This window comes from Squalius cephalus (assembly GCF_949319135.1).
Source record: "Squalius cephalus genome assembly, chromosome: 25".
Classification (NCBI taxonomy): Eukaryota; Metazoa; Chordata; class Actinopteri; order Cypriniformes; family Leuciscidae; genus Squalius; species Squalius cephalus.
Window position 1 is genome coordinate 13,173,251 of NC_137146.1, and position 27,579 is coordinate 13,200,829.

At 35.4% G+C, this 27,579-nt stretch overlaps 1 protein-coding gene across 1 annotated transcript; it reads left to right on the forward strand.

The window, feature by feature from the left end:
• Window positions 1–3,997: 3,997 nt before the first annotated feature.
• cpa6 (carboxypeptidase A6) lies at window positions 3,998–27,324 on the forward strand. Its single transcript, XM_079862693.1, has 11 exons — window positions 3,998–4,383; window positions 9,721–9,796; window positions 15,627–15,751; window positions 18,011–18,125; window positions 20,245–20,346; window positions 20,449–20,553; window positions 22,316–22,426; window positions 22,603–22,693; window positions 23,852–24,054; window positions 25,833–25,917; window positions 26,094–27,324. Exons 1-11 carry the CDS (start codon window positions 4,265–4,267, stop codon window positions 26,282–26,284), a joined length of 1,323 nt encoding a protein of 440 aa, XP_079718819.1. The 5' UTR covers window positions 3,998–4,264; the 3' UTR covers window positions 26,285–27,324.
• The last annotated feature ends 255 nt before the right edge of the window (window positions 27,325–27,579 follow it).

Here is a 27,579-nt window from a genome sequence, read left to right on the forward strand (position 1 = left end):
TTAATGTTAACAACATCAGCATTGCGTGACTACATTTAATGCCCTCACGATATTTATCCTTGTTTTCGCATGGGCCGGTTGCTTTTTTTCTCTGAAGTCCGAAGTCTTTCGCGTTTGTTCGGGTGAATCTCCAGTTGTCACTGGTGATTGTCGTTTGAGCCTTTCTGGATCCGCCATCAAATTGATAAGTTTAATTATATCAAGTGCTGCGAGAAAAGGCTATAAATCTCCACCTCCAACTTCCTCACACGCAATATAGCCTACTAGCCGAGACTCCTTCTTTATGTGTACAGATGTGACGTAATGACGCAAAGACATGCTCGAATTTCCCGCGGAAGTATTGTTCCATTGTTAGTACATTTTAACTAATGTAGTAATGAATGTAAAATGTTACAACTACAGTAAAAGCACACCATGACCACTTATTGTTCCTTCAATAACAAAAAGAAAAACAATCTGAAACACAATAGCAACGCTATAAATCAGGATACGCCCAATGCTGGAATTAAAACATGTTATATAGGGAGCAGACATGTACCTTTCCTAAGAATTATATAGTGTCTGAAATCATGTGTTTTTTTAAACTCTGCTTTCATCTTCTGAGGTTCAGCAGCAGATAATGACAGAAGATCTGTCTCCACTAGAGCGGGAAGATCAGTAGAAGGAGAGGGAGGGACGGTTCTCTAGAAAGTAAATTGTCTATCTCCTCCACAGGTAATTTAATGCTGATTTTGTCTTTCTGATATATTTTCTTCTTCTTAAACGTCTCTCTCTCTCTCAAGCTTAATGGGACACAGATCTTGAGTGAGAAATGTGCAGCTCTACAACAAAGCCCAATCTCCCAATAAATCATAGACCAGTTCCTCACAACTATGATGTCACCCTATTGTGGCTGTTTGAAGATGATACAAATGTGTTTTCATTTGGTTCTCGCCCATGGCTTTCACTTTTTTCTGAGACAGTGACCTTTTATCGTTTTTAGCACTAGGGCTTCACTTGCTGGTTTCTAGTACATAATGACTTCACACAAGCTTCACTCTGACTGAGATATATGGCAGGTAATAAAAGAATGAACAGATTTAATGTCTCACCAAATAAATGTCTGTGGAACATGTGTGTTATACAGAGAAAAGGAATAAACTGGAATTGACAAGTAAGGACCCCATTTTGTGGGTGAATGAACTGGGTTTGCATGTAGTTGCAACTTATGCATTTGAGTTGAAGTGGTACCTTTTTAAATAACGGAAATAATGTCCGTCCCATTAACATTTTTTTTCCGTCCCATTAACATTTCTCACACACGCATTCATACAAAACCAAACTAAAATACTCTGATGCAGATTCAACGAATCTACCATGTGAAACACACATTTGTATTAGTGTGATTCCTGAACGAATGACTCTTATGAACCATTTTAGTGATTTCCGACTTCTGAACAAATAATTCTGAGCCGATTATTTTTAGTGAAAAAAAGTTCCCAAGTAAATTATTCATATGAGATCTTTTGAAAGGATTCTCTTAGGGAAACCCAAACAAACGAATGTGACCAGTTAGATTCCCGAAGGAATGACTATAATGAGTCGGTTCTTTTTAGTAAATCAAAAACATACAGCGTATTAATACTAGTATTAATCGCAAGACTTAAAACATTACTCGAATGAATCACAAAACTTTGATTCCTGAGCAAATGATTCATATGAACTTTTGAAAAGATTCCCTTTAGATTCTCGAATAAATGTAATGTGCAGTTCTTTTTAGTAAATCAAAAACACACAGCGCACTAATACTAGTAGCTAATAATCACAAGACTTTGATTCTCCAGCAAATGATTCATATGAGCTGAGATTTTTTTAAAGAATTCTTTAGACACTTGAAGGAATTTTTTTTTAAATAATAAAATAAAAATATAAAAAAAAATAAAAAATATTTCTGTATTGATTTGTTCTTAAAATTACAGAATTTATCAAACTTTTCCAAATATTTATTTCAAAATGTAGGCTATTATAAAATCATTGGATTTGGAATCATAACATTTCTTTCTTTTTTTTTTTTTTTTTTTTTTTTTTCTTTTTTTTTTGTATCTGTCATTTGTAAACCAGGAAGTGTTTGAATGACTTGCCATTTCATCTGCAATCCAAAACAGTCCACACATAGCATAGCTGAATGAACTGCAAGCATGCGTGCATGTATTGGAACAACAGCAATCAAACATCAGTACCCTGTTCAGAAATACATTCAAGAAATTAGATGTATTACTTCCAAACCTGCAAGCTTGAAGTACTTGGCTGTCTTTTACTACTACGAAGCTATAAAGGTGTTTCAAACGGCCCCTTAAAGCATCCCAGCAATCAGAGGCCCAAACAAGCCACCTTCAGTCTTCACCACCCACTACTTATTTATTTAAACTCCCCTGGTCCTCCACAAACCATGAACACGATCTCCTCCGGTTGGGAACCAAGTCTTGAATATGCTACTGTATGTCAACCTGTCCATATTCCTCAAAAACACTTCAGGGCTATTTTTATTGAGTGCAAAACTCAACCACAGGTCAAGAAATATGATTCTGTTGGGCAGCACATGTGGGGAAGCTGGTAAACGGCTATTTTTATTATTGCTGAACGCAGGAGTTTTATGATTCTTTTCAATGTGGTGGGCGATTTATGCAGGCTATACTGGGGACAAAAATGATGGTATACATCAGCAATTAAGACAAGCGTGAAATTTAAGTCGCAGTTAAATGATTATTGCTTTCTTGAAGTTATAGTTAGAAGATGCCATAGCTAGTAATTAAATGCCTGAAAATGCAAATGTGCATTGCAAGAATATCGACTTGATGTTTTTGCAATCCACATTCCCTGGGAATTCTACTCCGAATTCTTCGTTTTCCACTTAGGACCAGCTTTTCCACGATCAGCTTTCCTGTCAGTGCCTGTCTGCGAGGGTAATTTGTTGCACAGTAATTGGGTGTAAAACAGGTGGCGGAGTGTTAACACAGGGGGAAGCATTTGAAAAATGTGCTGCTACCATGCAATTACAAAGCCTGGTTCAGGACCTTTAAACGCACTACAGACTGATATATACAGAATCAAACGGAGGAATGCTGTGGCTACAATTAACGGGAGTCGCAAAGAGCTGGAGGGAGCTATACTCAAAACAAATGCCAGACTATACCTCTTAAAAGGCATCTCTTGGGATGATAGGATGAATAAAGGAATAATTAAATGAGATAATAAACATAATCGGTTCTAGAGTCTACACGCATCTTGCATAAAATGTAATGTGCTGTTTTCGTCTATTATATTTTTTAATATAATTGGCCGGGCAGATTATAAAAATAGCAGGCGCACAGACATACAAAACCCACAGACAGACATTGAAGGAGAGACCTGAGCCTTGTCCATTGTCAAGAATATCATAGAAACTTGGGAGTGGGCTCTTTTTACTTGGACCAGTAAGCATTCAACAAAGTAATTAGCATAGTAACATGCTAAAACCATTCAGAACACTCTCTCTCTCTCTCTCTCTGTGTGTGTGTGTGTGTGTGTGTGGGGGGGGGGGGTGGTGGGTACGGTGGGGCTGGTAAACCCTACATTATGAGGACAAAATGTCCCCTCAGAGATGGCAATATCCGAAATCCTTGTCCTTGTCCTTTCCATGAGGAAAACAGCTGATAAATCATAAGTAATGATTTTTGAAAATGTAAAAATTCAGAAAGTTTTCTGTGATTGCGAAGGTTTAGGGGTAGGGTTAGTGTAAGAGGATAGAATATAGAGTACAGTATAAAAATCATTATGTCTATGGAAAGTCCCCATAAAACATGAAAACACAACGTGTGTGTGTGTGTGTGTGCGTGCGTGCGTTTGCGTGCTTAATAAAAAAAAAAAATCTAGTTAGTTAATCTTAAAAAGTCAAATAAAAAACACAACATCCATGACATCAACTGTGACGAGGCAGAATTCCGCTCTTAATATAAACTTGAGCACTTCCACTGATCTCACTCCAAAGCAGGGATTCGGTTCCCAACCCCTCTGACACCCCACGTCACGTGACCACACTTCCAAAAACACTTTAAAAGACTCGGGATACCACCAGAATTCCCACATGAATGATTTCACACCTCTACCTCAAGAAATCGTCCCAGGAGTGGACAAACAGGACAGAAAAGTCTCACAGTTCCTTACCCTGTGATGAGTTCCATTCAGCATCCATATGCAAAGCTCAGCCTCTGATTAACTGCTGCAGAATCGCCGTTTATTTCTATACATGAATATGGCATTGACAATCACAGACTTGTCCAGTACGGTTTTATTCGGATGTGTTATCATTTTCAGCACCGCGCTCTATCCTGTTGACTCTTATCTCTACAACAACCGTTACGTCGGGTAAGTGTTTCATTCATTCAAAGTTTTTAAACTAGGCTACATTTGTAGTGTGAGAGCACTCGTTCAAATAGCAAGCAAGCGCGAACGAATCATATTGAACAGTTGAAAGTTCGTGAATTTTGTAATTCGCACACGTAGACACTTACTATACATAACATAATCAAACACATAGCGATAAATTATAGTTTTTAACTGAATGTTTATGTGATAAGATAAAAATAACGTGTAAAAAGCGCAGCCGGTGACTTTGTGATAGGTTGAGTCCGAGTCTGTTGGTTCAAAAAGAATTGTCCGAATGAACCGATTTGTTAAAATGAATCAGGTTACATATTATTTAGCGAGAATCCAGGGCGTAGGGACCAGGGGGAGTAGGCTAGCAAAATAGTTTTGAATCATTGAAGTGCACTCTGCGCCTCCGCAAATAAAGACTAGAGATCAGTCTGTCTCTTCTTATGTCAACACTGGCTTTATAAAACAAAGCAGTTTCAGCGTGCCAAGATTTGTCTTTTGCTGAGGTTGAAAAGCACTCCTTAAGTGACATCTTAAAGTATGCAGTTGTTCTCGACAGGTATAAGCACGAAGTGCAAAGAACTTGAAGATCACAATGGACGCAGAATGACAATCTAAGAAACATTATATGTGTGATCTTTTGTTTATTTTTGGTAGATTACCAGATGTGGTTTGATATAATCTGATATCAGAGATATTAAAAAGTATTTGATATATCAGGCCTTAGTGAATTTTAAATTGAATTTCATGGCAGATACAGGCTACATGTAACCTATTATGCTTATGGTGGATCTCTTATCACCACTGTGACCGTTTTTTAGATTTTCATTGTAGAAATATCACTTGTATTGGATCGTTTTACATCCAACACTCTATTCTGAAGTCCATCCCACAGGATTCCCAGAGTCATGGAATATCTATATTAGGATATTTTCTTTTAATAAAAATGATTTCCAGGCCTTAAAAAAATAATGCAATTTTAAAAGTCATGGAAAAGTAGGCCTTTTAGTTAACAGTAAACAGTGTTAGGGTAAGTCACTTTTAAAAGTAATGCGTTACAATATTGCGTTACTCCCTAAAAAAAAGTAACTGTTACTTTTTATGAAAAATAATGCATTACATTTGCATGACTTTTTCTTACCTGTGCTGGGCTTGCTTGTTTGTTTCATAATTAAAACATATTTACATTTTAACTAATGCAAAGGCTCTTTTACACCAAAAGTGAAATGAATAAGCCTCAGACTGAAGGAAATGCAAATTCTCGTCTGTATAGTAGAAGGTGCAGCTCAAACAAACCTTTCATCTAGGCTGCCATTCTGGATTGCAGAAGAATATAATGCAGGAGAAGAAAGTTCAACACACTTACTTCAGCAATAAAAAATTAAACACAAATGTGATGTTTAACTAAAGTAATGTATATGGTTAATTGGATCAAAGGTCAGCATACATTGGTTAATAAAGTGAGATTAAATACATAAAGTGTTTTGTATTTTTTAACATATTTAATTAACGCAGGTTTGTCTATTCTGAGTATTTCACAGTTTTTATTCATTTTGGGGAATACTGAATCTGTTTTTGTGCAAGTGGCATGAGTAAATGAATGCTCACATTGAGTCTAGAACTACTATAACCATCATCATGTTTACACACAACGCCTCTGCACTTACTCCCGGTTTCTCTCAACATGAGGACAGGAGAGGTGTCAGTGAAAAAATGGGTAAACAAAGTGACTTGAGTAAAACAGAGTAAATCAGATCGTTTTTTGTAAATTTAAAAGTAATGTGTTGTAGTTACTTGAAAAAGTCTGATTACCCAAACACAGTTATTGAATATACCCTTTTATATACTATCATTAGCTAGAAATTGCTCTTGTAAAATCTCTATACATTTTTTATTCTGTCATAATCTTACTCTCATGGCATTCCATACTAATATGACTTTATGTGAGAGACTGAAATAAAAGTCACCATACTTTCATTGCATCTTTTTCCACATAATGAAAGTGAATGCTGAATGGAGGTTGTCATTCTGCCTAACATCTCTTTTTGTGTTCCATGGAGAAAAGAAAGTCATACACTGGTTGAAATAGCATGAGAGTGAATGAAATATGAGAGATTCTTTGTGAATTTGGGGGTGAATTTCCATCTTTCCTTTTTAATGAGTCTGGGGTTCTACTGCTATTATATATACTTAAGACAGCTATACTTTCCTTGTGTAAAAATGAGATTTAACTTATTCTTTTTTATTTCCACTTTTATACAGACACCTAATTTCATCAGTATATTAATGTTAAGCAGTATTTCTTCTTTTTTTTCATAGCCTCATTTACGAATTATTCAATGCAAGGAAGCTTAAAAGAGCAAAACAATTCACAAAGAGGACTTATCTACTTGTCAGGGAGTGATATAAATACTAACCCGATCAGAGTGAGAACGGCCTGTCAGAACATAAAGAGAAACAGAGTAATGAAAAGTACACTTCCTCTCTGCGGTTATCCCTGCGATGTGATGTTTCGAATGTTTTTGATTGATTTTTTTGTGATGTTTTTGTGTGGGATGATCTTATACTTACCAAGGCTGCATTCATTTGATCAGAAATATTATACAAAAATATTAAAATATTATTACAATTTAAAAGAACTGTTTTCTGTTTTAACATATTTAAAATTTAAATTCATTCATGCGATGGCAAAGATAATTTCTCAGCATCATTACTCCAGTCTACAGTGTCACATGATCCTTCAGAAATCATTCTAATATGCTGATTTGATTATTATTATGCTTAACAGTTGAGTATTTTTGTGGAAACCTTTGACCTGAACTCAAACTTTTGAACAGTAGTGTAAATAAATAAATAATGAAATTAATTTTCTGATCAGTATGACCATTAAGAAGTGTTGCTTACAAAGATTTTTTTCCCCAGGTTAAAATTTCAACATCCCATCAGTTAGCATTTTTTACTGAGTAGGGTGCTATAAATTCCTGTCCTGTATAGGGTCAGTCATTGTGTTTTTCTCCATTCCATCAGATGGATAGTTTACATTGGGCTATAAAACGCACCAATCAACGCCTCTTCACGTATGTGAGGGTGTGAAGCCAAGAGGAATAACATCATTCCTCACACATTCACACACCTATGTGTGATTGACTTGCCAGCTGACATCAGACAGAGAAGGTCCCGGATGTTTCACTATATAATATCAGGGTCGAAGTCAGGAAATGGGAACAACCAACAGGAAACACTAAAACAGACCGAATTGGAGAAAAAAATGCCATGCACAAGAAGCACCCTATATAGTCAGCAAAATAAACGAGAGCATGAAGAACCTTGTACCCTGCAGCTGAGGAGGGGTTTATTATTTATTTAAAGCATACGCAGATATTGCATGACACCACACAATAAAGATTCTGTGGGAAATACCATCCAAGACACAAAATACCACACACAAAGACATTACAGGTGTGGCGTCAAGCATAATTTCCTCTGCTTTTACCATTAGTGGGAGATGACGTCCTTAATGATGAACTGAGACCATTTTTGTGGCTTTCTTGTGTAATGATAGAGCTGGAATGGAGCTGCTTCGCACAATTACACCTCAAAAAGAGGAGAATGTAACCTGGAGCGTCAGCGTCACTCAAAGCCTAAAAATAGCAGATTGCTTTTAGTGATGTAATGAGGTCATATTTGGTGTGTTTCGAACCGTTTCAGAGAAAATAACCCTATGAAATGCCTTTATGTGTTAGCTGGCTCAATAAAACTGTCTGCTGGCTGTCACTCTTGGAAATTTTCACTGGTACTATTGCTCATACTTAGAGAGGATTCAAACAATCCCCTATTAAACTTCAGCATGACATGTTTTTGCTGATATTTATCTCAGACTTACGATTTTCATGGGCAAAAAAGTCCCATAGACTCACACTGACTGCTAATTCTCTTCAAAATACAGTGATTTTCAGGGAATTTTAGAGCAATGTTGAAAACAGTTTGCTGCTTAATATTTTTGTAGAAACTTATGCTTTTTTTCAGGATATTTGAATAGAAAGTTTAAAAGAGCAACACATTTTAAAAATCCTTTGTAATTTTAGTGAATCCTTGTTGATTAAAAGTATTAATTTCTTAAAGTCCCCCTTTGGTGAAAATCAATTTTTTAATGTTGTGTATGTGTCTATGTGGTGTTTTTAATGTGCTTTAAGACAAACTATGCCCAAATTCAATGTCAAAGTCAACGCCATTGAGGATTTTCTCCTTAAAACTGCAGTGAAAAGACAAGTCTCAAAAATGTGATTTGAAATCGCTGGTGTTTCTGGCATTACAAACTATGTTGTCACTTCAACATGTACGTCTTTAGCAGATCATTAAAGGGTTAGTTCACCGAAAAATGAAAATTCTGTCAGTAAGTAGGCTACTCACCCTCATGTTGTTCCAACCCGTAAGACTTTCGTTCATCTTCGGAACACAAATGAAGATATTTTTGATGAAATCTGAGAGCTGTCTCACTTCTTCATAGGCTGCAAGGTAATTGATATCTGCCAGCCAAGAAAAGTTAGTAAAGACACCGTTAAAATAGTCCAATTGACTACAGTGGCTCAACCTTAAGTTTATCAAGCGACGAGAATACTTTTTGTGCGCAAAAAAACAACAAAAATAACGACTTTAACATTATAAGGCATGGAGAATTTCTTTCACAGGAAAAAACGTCAATTTTGGTGATCAAAGATGAGTTTTAAAGGTGCATTGTGTCATATTTAGGAGGATCTGTTGACAGAAATGCAATATCAAATACATAACTATCTTTTCAGATCTTTTCTACAGTAGCCCTAGACAAATGCGTTTCCTCACTATGTTGTTCTTTGTGCAAAGCTAGCTAAAGTCAGCGAATAAAACACTGACACAATGATGAACAAGTACTGTAACAATAATATTCGCAATAACATATCGTTTTACTGAATAATTAAGTAAACCTAATTTCTTAATTTATCTTTGTAAAGAAACCTCATTGCTTAACTGGCTACTCTTTGCTGTCTCAGACGATGACATATTTTCCTGTCGGCCACCGTAACTTCTGTTGGTTGCAATTCGCAACCTCACCACTAGATGCTGCTAAAAATTACACGGTGCACCTTTAAGGGATAAAGTTATTGACTACAGGGGGACTTTAAAAAAACTTTTATATACTGATAAAATATACTAATAATCATGGTGAAATAGAAATTAATTGGTTTTATATAACCATACAATCATTTACTCAGTCAAAAAAGACCGTTTTATTCCTGTATTTTGATTTGATTCCTGTGCCAGTACAATAATTGCAATGCTTTGTTTCTGCAGTGATCAAGTATTCAGAATAATCCCCAGCAGCAACACAGAGGTTCAAGCAGTCAAACAGCTTTTCCAAAACCTGACGGTGAGTCCCTTATTTCTACAATACTCCTGTAACATTAAACATGAAAAACAAAAGGAAACCACATCACTGTACTAAAATATTGTTGGTTTAACTTAAAAAAGTTGCCTTAAAAATTTGAGTTCATTGAAATAAAAATGTGAGTTAATTCAATGAAGGAGGTTGGTTTAATCAATAGAAACTTGAAATATTATGTTATTTGAACCACATTAATTATTTAAGTTGATTTGACAAAAGATAAAAAGTTGTGATAACTGCTATATGTCACTGCTACACTGTAAAAATGTATTGTTAAAAAGTAAGTTACTGGTTGCCTTAAAATTTTGAGTTCATTGAAATAAAAAATTAGAGTTGATACAATGAGTGAGATTGGTTTAATAAATAGAAACTCAAAATATTATGTTATCTGAACCACATTAATTATCCAAGTTGATTTGACAAAAGATAAAAAGTTGTGATAACTAATCATGCAAATTTTTTACAATGTATAGAAGATGAGTTGCGTTACATGAATCATGGCAAATAATGTCTATCGAAACCTTCTCTCCATCAAATTTTCTTCTATACTGGGTAAACAGTTTTTAGTTTATCAGTGCTACAGTGCTTATCTATTTTTTGCACCACCACCACTCTGCCAATCTCAGCACCAGTGATGCATGAACATCCTCAGCTTCTTTTAAGAGTCAGACAAGAGTTCCCTGGCACCATGCCACCATTTCCTTCAGAAATATACTTATAAACAGCCTGCCTATACAAACAGCGAACACAAGCAGCAGTGAGAAATGTGGTACACTATATTAAAAGGCAAATTAAATGTCATCAGTAGCCATTCATTTCCATAAGGTTAGACTAGTTAGTTAGTCTGTCTGTTGACAGGCCATTCAAATTAGCTGTGTATTCAGACTAAAAGTTTGTGCAAGCAACATACATCACAAATATTTCATTATATTATAGTAGGTGTTTTACCAGTGACAGATTTTTTGGAGGCTCTTACAAAGGATGAAATGGACTTGTTTCCTTATCTGCTACCTTTGATGTCACCACTCAGGATTGTCTCTACAAGCGTTTGAGGAAACTTGGGACATTTCTGCTGTCTGTCTTAAAGTGACAGCATCCCTGTTGACAGGCAACATGAAATGGAAAATGGAAAAATAGGCATTTAAGTATGAACACATGCCCCTCTTCTGATCGAAAACAAGATATACTGACATGGCCATTTGAAGAAAATAAGTTTATAAGCTTATCAACAGCTCTTAAAAACATGACTAGAAAACACAGAGTATCACATTTAGTCCTAATCCAATTCTATGTTTTAAATTCCTACATATTCACACTTTATCTTTAAGGAACTATTCAACATTATAGATTTATCATTATTCTATGGTTGGTAAAAAAAAAAAAAAAAAAATTTTTTTAATTATTTGGTGTAACTTTAGCACAATAACAATATAAAAGTAAATTATTTAATTTAGAATAAAGTAATATTATGTTGTCGTAATAGCATCCTTTGTTCTCACAGTTGAACACATTCACTTAATCTTTAAGGAATGTGTCAATACAAAGTGTAAAATGATCTCAGAATATCTGCTCAAACTGAGCTATGTTGAACTTTACAGTGCTCAAGAAATTGGGGTCACTGCACTAACAGAGAGATATTTTCAGGTCTGCACTCACACGAAACCGTCTGCAAACTATTATATCAATTTAGTCATTGATAGGCTTGTGTGCTACTTGGCTGGATTTCCTCTTGGCTGAAGTAAGGCAGAGGTCTTTCAAACAGGTGTCCAGGGACCCCTGGGGGCCTCAAGAGGGTTTGAGGTCTGCAGAGAAAAAAGAAAATATTTTACATTCTTTTATTATTATTATTATTTATTTATTTGTATTTTTTATAGACATCGATTGGGAAAATCTTTAAGAATTAAATAAAGTCTCTCTTCAGGTTTATAGATTTAACATTATTCTAATGGTTGGTAGAAAAAAAGATACACAGAAGTCAACGTCATTTTTTAAAATTTATTTTGGCTTCAGTACAATAACAATGCAAGCTGTTTATATAAAACATAAGAATAAAACATAGTGACTTTTTTTCTCAGAATTGCCAGATGTAAACCCGCAATTGTGAGTTAAATAGTATAATTCTAATGAGGGAAAAACATTTTTTCTCAGAATTGCGAGTTTATATCTCACAATTCTGACTTTGTAACTCCCAATTCTGACTTTATAACATGCAATTTGCGAGTTTATATCACACAGTTATGACTTGATAACTCGTAATTGCGAGTTTATATCAGAAAGTCAGAATTGTGACATAAAAAGTCACAATTACCTTTTTTATTTTTTTTATTCTGTGGCGGAAACAAGCTAGTTAACTATATAAAAGGCAATTATTTAATTTAGATTAAAAAAAAATAAACTAATACAATGCCATCATATTTGTGTGTTGTCACAGTATAAATGGGTCTTTATAAATCAAAATACATCTGTCTTTATAGGCAGTCCCTCACAAGAGAATCTTTAGCATAAAAAAGGCCATCAAGTTCAACATATGCCCATCCTCTGCGAACAGGACTCTCATTTTACCATATTTAAAGGTGCAGTAAGAAATTTCTGAGAAACACTTGATATTTGAAATCAGCCCAAACAAACACACCCCTCCCTTCATTGCTCCACCCCCAAAATGCATGAACACACAATGTAAGAGGGGATGTCTTTTTTTCATAGCTGAAGCAAAGCAAAATAAGGATTTCCCTTAAAAAGAACACAGTGTACTGAACATTCCGTCTCATTTAACTTGACCAGCCGTGATGATGATTACCTTTCTGATAGTATAGCTGATCTGAGCAGTTTTTTACAGTCACAGTCCAAACCAATAATGGACCACTCAAAAGCAAGAGAAAGACAAGGAGAGGGAGAAAGAAGACAGTTAAAGGGATATTTCACCGCTGGAAAGATGAATGTGTATTTAAATTGGGTCATTTATGTAATGTGAAAGTATTTTAGAAGTTGGTGCCTTCTAGACTGAGAAAAGCCAGAAAATGTATTTTTGGCTCATGTGGATGAAAGACAATAACTCCCAGAATGCACTTGCTTCGCTGCCCTACGAGGCCACTCCCAAGCCACGCCTACCGGTTACAGAGGGCAGTATCGGAAGAAATGATACAATTAGGCTACTAGTTGACTTGAAACTGAAAAGACGCCATTTTATCGTGAGATCGCACCCCCTATGGGCGGGTTGAAAACATGCGGAATGAGCTCCTACTACTGGTTGTAGTCTCTAGCCTCTGGCCAAAAAAGCCTCCGATGACGCAATGACGATTTTTTGCATCATCTGAGGGTTTCTTCCAGACACACAATACAGAAATCTCTCGTCTCAGGGGGACATGAGGGAGGGAAGCACGGTCATTCGAAAATACTACCGGTTTTCTACTGATACAAAGCTTAATGCTAATCGGTGAAGTATCCCTTTAAACAATCAGCGGCGTCCGAGTACACGCAGTAAACTGTAGTGAATCTGTCAAGCTTTCCATTAACAGATGATGCTGTACAAGTTTTATCAAAAGGCCTCTCATTTGCTCCGATGCATAAACGACAGAATTTAAAACAAAAATTTGCAGAGCATGATATGATAGATGAACAACACACATGCCGGGTAATGTTTAAAAAAATAATCAGGAACCTCCAAGAAATCCCTCAAATCTCTCTTTTTGCCTCCAATACAGAATGCAACCACCAATACATTTACAATACATTTGTTTAAAAAGGTCAATCATGATGTAGAATTACTTTTTAAGAAGGATGTCAAATTATTCAAAATCATGTGCTGCAAATACGCTGCAACGCAACCAAATACAGAAATTCCCCCCAAAATTACAACAGAAATTGCCTAAAAAGCCATGCGAACAATCAATACAATCACTAGCATTCCTAATGTTTGTATAGTCAGTTGTTCTCTTTTTTTACCACCTGCTTTTTTTAGAAGACATGTTCTTCATCTCAATCTCATGCTTTCTTTGTGCATCTGTTTCAAGATCATACCATGGTATGATCAGCCACAAACCATCAAAAAAAAAAAAAAAAACGTGTCAAATCTGTTTCAGCTGCCAGGTTTGTGAGCATCTGTTAGGAATGCAGCACGGCGGTGAGGAGTTTTTCTGCCTGCATGTAACCAGCTCTGAGTGGACCTATTTTATGACTGATATTCCTGCTTTTAAACAAGAGCTATCACTTGAAGGGTTCTATTTAACATATGGCATATCATTTTACATGCAAATACATATTGTATGCCAATATAATTCTAGTGCACCAATTTTCAGTCAAGAGCGTATTGACTTGGCAGCCGCACAAAATCTGAGGTTATGCTTCAGGGACTGGTATGGGCTGCTACAAAGGCTCCGGCATATGTTGGCAATCTAAAGTGGTTTTGTGGATCCACACACAGAAATAGATAATTTTAATCAAACACTGTGATCATGTTGGCTCGTTGAAGCTCTGCATGATTCAAACTCTCTGTGAATGGGCTGAGTCAGAAGGTCTCTGATCTACAGATCTTACAGCACTGGGAAAAGCTGTATCAGTCATCTCAACTCTGGTTCAAAGATCTAACAACATGTGATAAACTGCTTGAATTTCAAGAACCTGATTTCAGATTGCTTTATCTGTTAATTTTGGTTTGTTTTTGGATTTAGTTAGTGTCCTTGAACAAATTTATTTATTTTGTTTGGAGCTAAATAGAACATAATGTTATGACCATGTTCTTATGTTCACATTGAAATTATGTATGTGGAATATAGCACATGTTCTACATGTTCTTACATATCGGTTTGGATAGTTAAACAAAAAATTGTCTACGTAAGTGAGATCTCTTAAATATCTTCATTGCTTCTGATAAACAGCAATGACATTAAATGGAGAGTAAATTGAGACGTCTCCAGCTTCTCAGGTGCAAAATCTCAGTATAATGTCAAATGTATCTCCCAAAGTTTCACAAGCAATCTCAATAATGTCTCTAACTGTGTTCACATTTGCCGAAACACCAAATTTGCAATCAAAACCCATGAGATAGGAAGTCATTTCTCAAACATTTCTCAAATTCTTACCAGATCAAATTCTCTGAGCTGTTATTTGCATTCATTTTACATCTATATTGTCAATATTGTTATTTTAACAGAAACATTGAAGACAGTTACTTAAACTTTAACTTGCCCTCCACCAAAACTCTCAGATTTCATTCGCATTTTGACATACTCAATGTTCGATGGTTCATAACCAGTTGTGAAACACATGAAAGCCAATGTTATTTGATATCAGTGCCATCCGATCTGGTATGCCAAAAGTGAATATAAACAATTGGGATTGTCATTTGACAATGACAGTGATGTTTGAGAAAGATATTTCCATGGAAGAAAGAAAGTCATACAGGTTTGGAACAACATGAGGGTGAGTAAATGATAAAAGATTTTTCACTTAAGCAGCTAGGTGTCACGTGTCAGTTTGAACATGTTTATGTTTTGATTTGTTCCTCTTTGCCTTTGTTCTTTTCCCGCCACTCCTTTGTTTCTATGGTTACCGTCATTATCAGTTCAGTTGTACCTATTTAGTCATCGTCGTTATCTGTCTCACCTGTGTTCTGTTAATCTGTGTAATCTGTGTTTGTATTTAAATTCTGTCTGTTCTGTCAGTCCTTGTCCGATCTTAGTCTTATTTAGTGTGTGTGTTGCTACCTGTTCTGCCGTCCTGTGTTTAATTACTAATAAACAAAATGCGTCTGCCTTTCTGCAACCCACCGTGACACTAGGCACATTCCTGCTTGATTGATCTCAGTGATGTTCTGCAGGTGGACCTTTGGCAGCCCAACAGCGCATCTCTGATTCGAGAGAACAGCCCAGTAGACGTTCATGTGGGACGGAACAAGACGCAATGGCTGAGAAGACATCTTCACCAAGCGCACATCTACTATGAGTGAGTTTCCTCCTTCTCCGTTAGATCATTAGAGTGAATTTCTCTCTCATTCTCCTGTGGGACAAGTATCGGTTTCTGGGGGGACATGCGTTAGAGTTATCTACTCGAATCCTTCTGACTTTGATTTCCATGTGCTGACGGACCCAGAAACCAAGGCATGATTCAAAGTACTCTTTCAACCACTCGCTCCATCAATCACCCGGATCAACAGTAACGATGAAGCTTATCTCATGCGCCACAGCCAGCAACACATTCATTGTCATCCCTTTTCCCCAGGGAGGCCTTTTCTTTCATATCCTCTCTCCTTCTCATGGCTGATGTATTTGAGCATATTTACGGGCAGAAGTGATACCTCTGAGGATTCTGGGTGATGGGATAGGTTGCATCTAGGACTTTGTTTACTCTAGTTAAAAAAGCTCCATCCATGTTTGGATGGTTTGACAGGTCATAAAGATAAATTGTGGCATTCCTATTCTAGCCAAAAAACAACAAAACAGGCAAACTGTGTTATGATGTTTTGTTAAAAATGTTCGAGAGGAGCACGTTCATGATCTATCCAATCAGTACGATTGGAGGCCTATATATATAGTCGACTCACCTCCGTTCTTCGAAAGTCTTTTCTGCATCCCTCCACCACCCCAACTCCTCACACTCTGGTAGTTCCTATTCCAGCCAGGGATACAGGGGAGTACTCTAGTTTTGGGCCACATTCTGAGATCCGAGCCCTCTTCGGGATAGCACACCATCTAACTTTTGCTCTGTTTGTGACAAGATGATCAATGTTGCTGATATATAGAGTCTACCTTTAAACCTTAATTAGGAGGAAAATACTGTAACAATTTACTAAAAGACTTTATACAGTATATAATGCATTATAAAAGCATATATTAATTATGCCTTGTAATGTACCTGTCACAAGTATGTTAGTTTCATTGGCTGCGTCCGAAATTGCATACTTCCCTACTATATAGTAGGCAAAAAAGTCTACTACTTCCAGCAAGATTCTGAAGTATGCATACGATGGACACTTTACTATCCCATGAGGCCACGGGAGAGGACTGGTGAATGGCAGTGAAGTGACATAACTGACACTGGTAGGTCACATGATAATGGCATTGTGGCAGATGTAGTAATCCGGATTACATGTTCCTGTCTGCCATGTGTTCCAATCCTAGTTTGTGTCCATGGTTACTGATTATGATAAGCACCTGTCTCTAATTCCGTTAATAAGCTATCCTGTATAAATAAAGGTGAGTTCACGCTATGTCGTACTTACCGCAATTACATGATTTCAAATTTTAAAAAGCGTTCATATCATCGTAGAGCTCGTAAATACATATTGTAAGATGGGAATTATCTGAGAGCTCCTGCTTGTACCACGTGACTGCTGTACCACCTGACTGCTGCAGTTTCGTTTAGGAAAAGGACCAAGGACGTGAACAGCTCCAAATATAATGTCACGTGTTGTCATCTTGAGACTATGCAGTTATTACAACATGGCGTGAATGCAGCATAAGGCCCTCATTTTTTTCCTGCCATGTGTTTTCTGCTGTTCCTTCTCGAATTTGCCTGATCATGACAGCATCTTATAATGCATTGTCTCATGAATAATTGTAACCACAGTTATAATACATTATAACTATTATGTTAACCCTTTAGAAAGTGTAATGTATTAAAACACATGACAAACAACTAATTTCATATGTAACAAGGAAAATGATAAACATGACAAACTACAATTTTCATGTTACCAAAAAATCTTGAATTATTCTCATGTTAGAGGCGTAAACCTTTTAATTTTCATTAGTGTTAAAATAAGTAATGGCCGTCAGCTGGTCATTATTGTAAAATAACAGCTAACAGGATGATCATGGCCTTGATGTGAAGAATTTTACATGACTACTTTTCAAATAAACTACAGTAACTAAGTGCAAAACAATAAGACCAATGTATTAAAAAATACATATTTTTATAATTTTCAAACAAATAAATAAAACTGAAAAAAAAACCTGCATAGCAAAAAACATTGAGAAAATCTAAATTCATCTAATGTTCTTTTTGTGACTGTCTGATTAATGTGCATATTATATATTTTTAAACTGTGTTCATTGCTTCCTTAACTCCGGCGTTAGATGCAGAAATGATTGTGTGTTGTGTGTACATAAGTATCTGAGTAACCCTGAAAAATGCCATTAAACGGTTTGATACACAGTGATGTGCTTTCATCATCCCCTCCATGACACCCCACTGTCTCCACAGGGTGCTCATTTCCAATCTCCAAACCCAAATTGAGAAACAGACCGGATACCGTTCCTCCAGAAAGCGCAGGTCAGAATTGCAGTATGACTATGAAGTGTACCATCCTTTGGAAGAGGTGAGTGTATGGTAGGAAGTTAATACACATGGTAATTTTTATGTAGTGAGATAAAGAAGACAGATATTCTTTTCCCTGTCTGCCACTCCATCTTTCTCTCAAAAGAAGGCTGATTTTCACAGGCTAACAGCCTTTGATTGAAAAGTGCATTTGCATTTGGTTGTGGCCCATGTGCACAAGAAAAACAGATGTCAGGAGGTTTTCTTCAGTGCCGCCCTTTACTCTCAGGTCTTCTCCTTCAGACCGAGTGCCAACTTCAACTGTACATTGTAAACTGTGATTTATTCTTATGACATGATGAATAGGAAACCCTTCAGAGCAGACGAGAGCTGGATTACATTCACTTTTAATTATAACTCCTCTAGTGCTCTTGTAAAGGAAACATTTATAAAGAATTCATAAATGGACATTTAAGGTATTGAGTATAGATGGCAAAAAAGTCAAGACACAACAAACCTTTTTATTCAAAAGAAAACACTGTAACAAGTCCTATTCGAACTTTACCACATTCATTTAATATTTAATTTAATATAATCTAATCATTTAATTTAATTCATTCATTCACAAACGAACAAAATCATTCATTCATTCACAAACTAACTCATTATTTCATAAACTCATTCATTAACTCATTCATTCACAAACAAACAAACAAACACACAAATTCATTCATTCACAAAATAACTCATTCTTTCATTAACTCATTCATTCATTCATGAACAAATTCATTTATTCATTCATAAACAAATTCCTTCATACACGTATGAACGAACTTGTTTATTCATTCATTAGCGAATGAATGATCTCATTAATTTATTCACAAACAAACTTAATCATTCATTCATTCATTAGCGAATGAATGATCTCATTAATTTATTCAAACAAACTTAATCATTCATTCATTCATTAACTCATTCACAAACTAACTCATTCATTCACTCATTCATTCATGTACAAAGAACTCATTCATTCATTCATGAACATACTCATTCATTCACTCACTCACTCACTAATTTATTCATTCATTCACGTATGAAAGAACTCGTTCAGTCATACATTCATGAACAAACTCATTCATTCACTCACTCACTAATTTATTCATTCATTCACGTATGAAAGAACTCGTTCAGTCATACATTCATGAACAAACTCATTCATTCACTCACTCACTAATTTATTCATTCATTCACGTATGAAAGAACTCGTTCAGTCATACATTCATGAACAAACTCATTCATTCACTCACTCACTAATTTATTCATTCATTCACGTATGAAAGAACTCGTTCAGTCATACATTCATGAACAAACTCATTCATTCACTCACTCACTAATTTATTCATTCATTCACGTATGAAAGAACTCGTTCAGTCATACATTCATGAACAAACTCATTCATTCACTCACTCACTAATTTATTCATTCATTCACGTATAAAATAACTCGTTCAGTCATACATTCATGAACAAACTCATTAATTCACTCACTCACTAATTTATTCATTCATTCACGTATGAAAGAACTCGTTCAGTCATACATTCATGAACAAACTCATTCATTCACTCACTCACTCACTAATTTATTCATTCATTCACGTATGAAAGAACTCGTTCAGTCATACATTCATGACCAAACTCATTCATTCACTCACTCACTCACTAATTTATTCATTCATTCACGTATGAAAGAACTCGTTCAGTCATACATTCATGAACAATCTCATTCACTCACTCATTCATTCATTCTCGTTTGAAAGAACTTGTTTATTCATCCATTCATTCATTCATAAATGAACAAACTCATTCAATAAAGATTCTTTTGTGTTCTACAGGGGGGAAAACAGGTTTGGGGAACCATGAGTACACATTTTTTTATATTCTTTAAACATCAAATATAATACAACATTACCATAGAAATTAAAATAATTGTCAACACCTTGATGAGCCACAAATTAGTTAGAAATGATTGCAGATTAATAGAAATAGGCCAGACCTGCAAAATTAAATGTGTATAAAAATTCACAGAAAACCTAATGTTTGATTTTGACTTTCTGCTGCAAAGTTTTACATAAGTACAAGCTGCATGTTAATCTGGAGGATCTGTTCTCCCTTTTTCGACAGATCCAGAGTTGGATGTTTGAGATGAACCGGACCAACCCGCACCTGGTGGACCTGTTCTCTATTGGTCAGTCCTATGAGGGACGACCCCTCTATGTGCTCCAGGTAAAAGGTGAAGGGGTAGATGGCTAAATTTATGGCCATTCTGTTAAAAACACGCACACATTCTGACTTGCTAGACGGTGTTCTCTGCCCCTCTTCTGTCAGTTAGGAAAGAGAACACGTCCCTTTAAGAAGGCAGTGTGGATAGACTGTGGAGTGCATGCAAGAGAATGGATTGGTCCAGCTTTCTGCCAATGGTTTGTTAAAGAGGTATGTGTTTTCTGTTTGCCACTGTTCACTTCATGCTGAGATTAAAATCACTGCCCAGCAAAAACAACAAAATGGTTATGCAAAGTATATAATTAACAATTGTATTATTTGCATGAAGCATTAAGAATTCATATTTCAAAAGTTTTGTTTCGGGTTTAAATTATGCTTTGAATTCCAAATTTCAATGTGGTCTCAGACTTTCGGTCAAGAATCAGATTATTCTGATTAAAGATTATTGTGCCTATTGCTAAAAGACGGCACTCTTATAACATTCCTCTAACGTTCAAGATTTTTATTGTTCTGTTTATTTGTGAGCTGGTGTATTCTGGGACTGTTTCATTCAGTGAGTCTAAATTCCTCCCAAATTAATCTGTATAATACATCAGAGCCTCCCCTGAACTCATCTCATAAACTAATATCAAAGAGTGCCTCTGTGCCACACAAATAAACAGCTCTCAGATCAGCAGCTAACACTGAGTGAGACAAATAGAATTAGATAGAGATCAAAAAAGAGAGAGTTGCTATACCTTCAGTACACCACTATGAGGCAGAACTACTGTATAACAGAGACTTAAAACTGACTGACCCTGAAGTGAACGTTATTAAACCTCTATAGTTCTCTTCAACCCTCCAGCATTTGTGATTTTTCTCTTTCTGCTGTAGGATTAGACTTTACACACAGTAACACTGCATCACTGCTAAATTAAACCAATGTAACATAATTCATATTTTAAAAGACCAAAGGGAGCTTTTAATTATGGAGTAAGTGAATCATCATTGTCAGTATAGTTTACACAGACACAGCAGCTACTGTATGTTCAAAACTGCATACTAACATACTAATTCTACCATTGCTTTTTACCATCATTTTCAATAGCCATTGCTCCAGTCTTCAGTGTCACATGATACTTCAGAAATCATTCTAATATGCTGATTTGGTGCTCAAGAAACATTTATTTTTTAGTATCAATATAGTAAATAGTTGTTCTGCAAAGCATTTTTGTGGAACCGTGATACATTTTATTAAGGATTCTTTGATGAATAAAAAAAAGTTCAAAAGAACAGCATTTATACTGTTACCTTTGATCAATATAATGCATGCTTGCTGAATAAAAGTGTTCATTTCGTAAAAAAAAAAAACTAACTCAAGCTTCTGAACGATAGTGTACATTTGATAAAATGCAGTATAAAGCAAACTTTTATACTGTATTTATTTACTGTACTATTATATAATATTAAATAGTATACTTACTTAAAATACTGTACCCAAGATGCAATGCGCTCAGTGTGACCTTCCATTTTCAGCGTGATGAATTAAACAGAAGAAGCATCATGACTTGATTGGACTACCAAAAGTTAAGACAATCATTTATGCAAAATAGTTATTTTTAAGATGATAAATGATTGCCACTGATACTTAAATATGCATGAGGTCTTATGACAACACTGAAATATTAATTGTGGAATACTGAAAACAGTATGTATACACACACACACACACATATATATATATATATATATATAGAGAGAGAGAGATATATAGATATAAATTTATCAACAGAATGACATATATATATTTATATATATATATATATATTCATATTTAATGGAAGAATGGCCTATTTTAATGGCGTATGATTAGAGGAACTGCACACAAACTGCTGTGTTTTTGCTGTATTGAAGTTTATCTATGGGGAAAACGGAGACACACATTTCCTGCATCTATTGAAGTCTGTCACAATTCCATTCACTGTGAACGCAGGCACTGAACTCCTATCAACACGACTCCAGCATGAGACGACTGATGAATCAGCTCAATTTCTACATTATGCCTGTCTTCAACGTAGACGGTTACCATTACAGCTGGAAGACGGTAACTATCTGTTTGACATATGCCTAGATCTCAACATCTCTTCTGTGATGTATGCTGAGTTACTGAAAAGAATTGTTGGCAGCTCTGTGCTGTTAAACGTGCAGCATGTCTTGCCTTTCTATAAAGCCGCCAGACTTAATGGAGGAAAATATCTGTGGTTTCTCTCGCTCTCTTAGGATCGCTTTTGGCGGAAAACACGCTCAAAGATTCCAAAGTATCATTGTCGGGGAGTGGATGCCAACCGAAATTGGAAAGTCAAATGGTGTGGTGAGTTATTTTACCTGATTTTCAAGAATCAAAAGCTCCAAATTAAAGAGCCCTGGTGTTCATATAGAAACTAAATAGGCATTCCAGAGTATGTAGACAGACACCATGAAGAGGCCTGACACACAGATTAAAAATTTATCAACAGAATGACATATTTACATCAAACACTATTTTGTACTTGAAATTCCCTATGCAATACATAATGAAATTAAGATGTTAGAGTATATGTTTGTGAGCATGGTTGCATGCAACTTTCTTAATCATGCTTTTTGACGTCTCCTAACGCTACAGATATGAGCTGAATGCGTTTATTAATACGGTAATACTAAGAATCTTTTAATGTGAGGCTTAGACATTCATCGACTGATGACTAGTTCAGTTATAAAAGATGAAAAGATCAATATACTGTAGCTGGTTACTAAAATGTGTTGCGTTTGGACACTGTATCCACCAGGCTTACCTATCTCAACTTCATCTAAACTTATTTTTTAACACCATTTATTGATTTTTATTTAATTGGTATGTGTTTCACAGGTTTTTTTTTTTTTTTTTGTCTTTGGCAAAACAATCCTTTAAATTTAGTGCATTTTTTGGTTCTATTTGTTAATTTTACTCTAATACGGCATCAAATAGTATCTAATGGGATAGAAAATAACATTTTAGTTGAAGAGAAAGTATTAAACCAAAAATTCGAACATTTGCTAGCACATCCTTGGTCTTCCAGATAAATCAGCACTAAACCAATACTAACTAGCATTTACCAGCTTTCAAAGTGGTATAAGTTCGGTCGGGTTTTTTTTTTTTTTTAAATGCAGACATGTTTTAGGGCAGATCCATCTGAAAATATACCTTGTGGTTCTGCTCATTTGATTTTCTCAAAATTTAAGTTGTTTTTACAGTCTAGTTCTAATATATTTCTGAAGGACAAAAGAAATAATGCTCACACAAAAATATTCACCCTTAATTCACTGTTAGATAAATATAATACCTGATACCAAAATAGAGAATCCATAAGTGTAGAATGATCATGACCCAGCAAACTCCCAAGGGAGGGAACCTACGACCGCAACCTTGGGCCTGAAAAGGAAAAAATTAAATGATTACAAATAAAGTTACAATTTCTTGCACCTGCTACGGTATCTTTGCTGTCTCTAATAGATCAGGGTGCATCCCTGCACCCCTGTGATGACACATACTGCGGACCCTTCCCTGAGTCAGAGCCTGAGGTCAAAGCTGTTGCCAAGTTTCTACGCAAACACAGGAAACAGGTCAAGGCCTACATCTCGATTCACGCCTATGCTCAGATGCTCCTCTATCCGTATTCCTACAAATATGCCACTATACCAAACTTCAACTGTGTGGTGAGTGATTTCTGTCTTCAGACAGTTCATCTCGAATTTGTCCATTTGGGTGCGGGATCATTCAGTAATTATAATTTCAGAGCAACTCAAAAACATTAGATGTATAAATATGGAGAGAGACAATACAGCAAAATAGCGTGAAAAGGCAACTTTTTGTTGGGATGTCCTCACAGGCTGCATGCATAAATAATAAGACAACTAATGCATGAGTATAATGACATAAGTGCAACTAATGTCCGATTTGCGAGCAAATAACTCCTACTGTATGAACACGTTTTTTTTACTGAATCAAAAACATACGGTGCAACCACATACTCTAATTTGTAAGCAAATGACTCCAATGAACAGGTTATTTTTACTGAATCAAAACACACAGCATGACCAGTATAGTAAAAAAAAATGTGAATTGTGAATTTAGTGAATAAAGAAACATACAGCACAACCAGTGTAGTCTGATTGATGATATGACTTTTATAAGCTGGTCAATTTAATGAATAGTTGTTTTTTTCAATCCAAAAAACAGGAGTTACAGTTTAAGTCCATCTAAACTCACTGAATCAGTTACTGAATGGCAAGTTATCATTACTTTCATTCTCTGGTATTTCTCACTTCATCCTCATAGTCAGACCTAAGACTTTTTTTTAAATAAAATCAATGTATTTTGATTCAATAATACTTATTCTTTAATATTTTGTATTTTGAGGGGATTTAATTGTACTACAAAATATTCACCTCTAAATTATGCATCATTTATATCTAAATAAAAATAATAAAAAATATTATAAAAACAATTACTTATTACTTACAATAACACAATTACTTATTATTATTATTATTATTATTAGGTTTTTCATATTATATATATATATATATATACAGTATATATAAAATGAAAACCCTAATAATAATAATAAGTAAAAGTCCAATGATAACGACAGTCTTTATTAAACATAAGCCAACAACTCGAAACACTGTGCCATGAACAAGCAATGCCGGAAAGAAGAATGAGAGAAAGTGAGGAACTAAAATATACATGGTGATGAACTAAATGATGAATAGCTGTGATTATTAAATTAATATCCATGGTAACTTATTTTGTGGGGAAAGAAAACAAAGGAACACAAGCAGATGATTAAACAGGTTTAAACAGACTGTAAAAAAAACGAAACCAAAACTAAGCATAACTGTGACAGTTTTGGCCTAAAATTATGAATTATGAAAAAAAAAATTTATTGCAAATTAACAAAATAGTAACATACAAGGTAAGAAATCAGTGACACATATACATACAGAAGAGAGAGAAGAACAAAAACAAAATGACAACAACGAAAGAGAGAGAGAAAAAAAAAGAGGCTTAGTATAGTTGTCGGTATAACAATAATAATAATAATATATTAATATTGGTGGTGTTATTATCGATGATAAGGCCACCAGAGGGTTAAGTCATGTCAGCCTCTACACTATATAATATCTCCACACTTCTCTATATAAGATTCTGTAGTAATCACTGCAAACCATAATTTGCACCCTGGAGTTGTTAAAGCGATTTAGCCTTTAACAAGATAGAACTCAATATCTTCTACCAGAGGGCAAAACATTAAACTCCTCTTTAGAATGTGGAAAGGCTGAGATATTATTTTTCGTGTTTGCCTCAGTGCAGTTTCCTCATAAATCGACTGGATGGCTATTAGCCCACACAATCTTTTGACTACACTTACCACCAAGCATCATTACCGATCGACTGGATGAATACTTGAACCTCTGCTCTTCCCCCTCAGGAATCAGCAGCCCAGAATGCAGTGAGCGCTCTGTACTCAGCTTATGGAGTGAGATACAGATACGGCCCTGCCTCCACCACGCTTTGTAAGTCAGGCATTGGGTCTTTTCTTCAATCAATGACATATAGCTACTGCATATATGAGTCATCAGCTCTCTGTAAGCCCTCTCAGTTAGACGCCAATCTGTTTTCTGACTCATGACTATTTCTATATCAACAACGGTCAAACGTCCAGATGTGATGTAATGTGTTTCTCTTTCAGATGTGAGTTCTGGAAGCTCAATAGACTGGGCCTATAAGAACGGGATCTCATATGCCTTTGCCTTTGAGTTGCGTGATACGGGCTACTACGGCTTCTTGTTGCCGGAAGCCCTGATTAATCCCACCTGTACAGAGACAATGAGGGCAATAAAGACCATCGCCTCAGGACTTCTGAAGAAATGCACCAAATGAAACTTTGTACTTGACTTTCACTCTTTGTCTCATATCTTCTCTCCATCGATTTCACAGTTTAGCCCATAAGCCACAGCAATATCTACTAGCTATGTACAAAAGTGTCTGCATTTTACAAGACATTTTATAAACTACTTTTATAAGCTCTACAAAATGGAAGCTTGTTTCCGCCAATGGAATTAAAACAAGGTATAATTGCGACTTTTGTCACAATTGTGAGTTTATATCTCGCAATTCAGAGTTTATTTCTCACAAATCCAAGTTTATAACTTACAATTCTGACTTTCAGTCAAGTCAAGTGACTTTCAGAAGTCAGAATTGCACAATTTGGAGAAAAAAAAGTCAGAATTGTGAGATAAAAAGTCGCAATATCCTTTTTTTTTATGCTGAAAACAAGCTTTCATACTATATTTAACAAAATGGTATAAATGTAAACAGTAAAGTAATGCAAGCACTTGAATTGTGAACTAAATAATTCCCTTGAAAGTGGGTTTTACCTAAGAGGCGAATATACAGTGAGCACTTGCTATACAGACAAGCTTCAAAATAACAGTAATGCCCAAAGAATGTAAATAATGCATACTGAACCTTACAATGGGCTTATTTTAGTGTAGATGCCGTGTGCAGCAGCGGCAGGCGAATCACTGCAGCTAAAAGACAGCTTTGATTTTGTTTTGAAATGAAACGGTAAAGGTCACCTGGGAATTCAACCTCTCAAATGAGCCAGGCAAGAATACATTAAATTTGCTGGGTTTTTTTTTTTTTTTTTTTTTTTGAAGAAAAACTTATCAAAGTAACCTTTACCTTGTATAATTAACTGTACTTGCAGAGGCAATGTTTACATTTGTATTATTAAGTACTATTAAGTTTTGGAGTTTTATTGTAATAAGCTAGTATTTATTTCAAATATTGAAAATATCCTTTGCTATATAAAGTGTCTTTCAGGTTGGTATTTGAGATTTGTTTTCATTGTACACAGATTTTTGTATCGTATTGTTTATTTTACCAACAGGTAGATTATTAAAAGTGGTTTTATCATGATGTAATTTTGTAAAAACATTCCTGCTAAGTCCAACACAATCACCAACAGGCTGCAACCAACCTCCAAGAATGGATTATATTATTTGATATAAAGACTAAATTCCAAGTAATGATAAATTACTTGACCAATGTGAGAAATAAACACAGTGGGGTCGGCTCTTACCCCACTCGCCCAATCTATAATCCATCCTTGAGTACATGGAATTTATAAGCAATATCACATGAGAAATATCAGATATTCAGTACCACAGTAT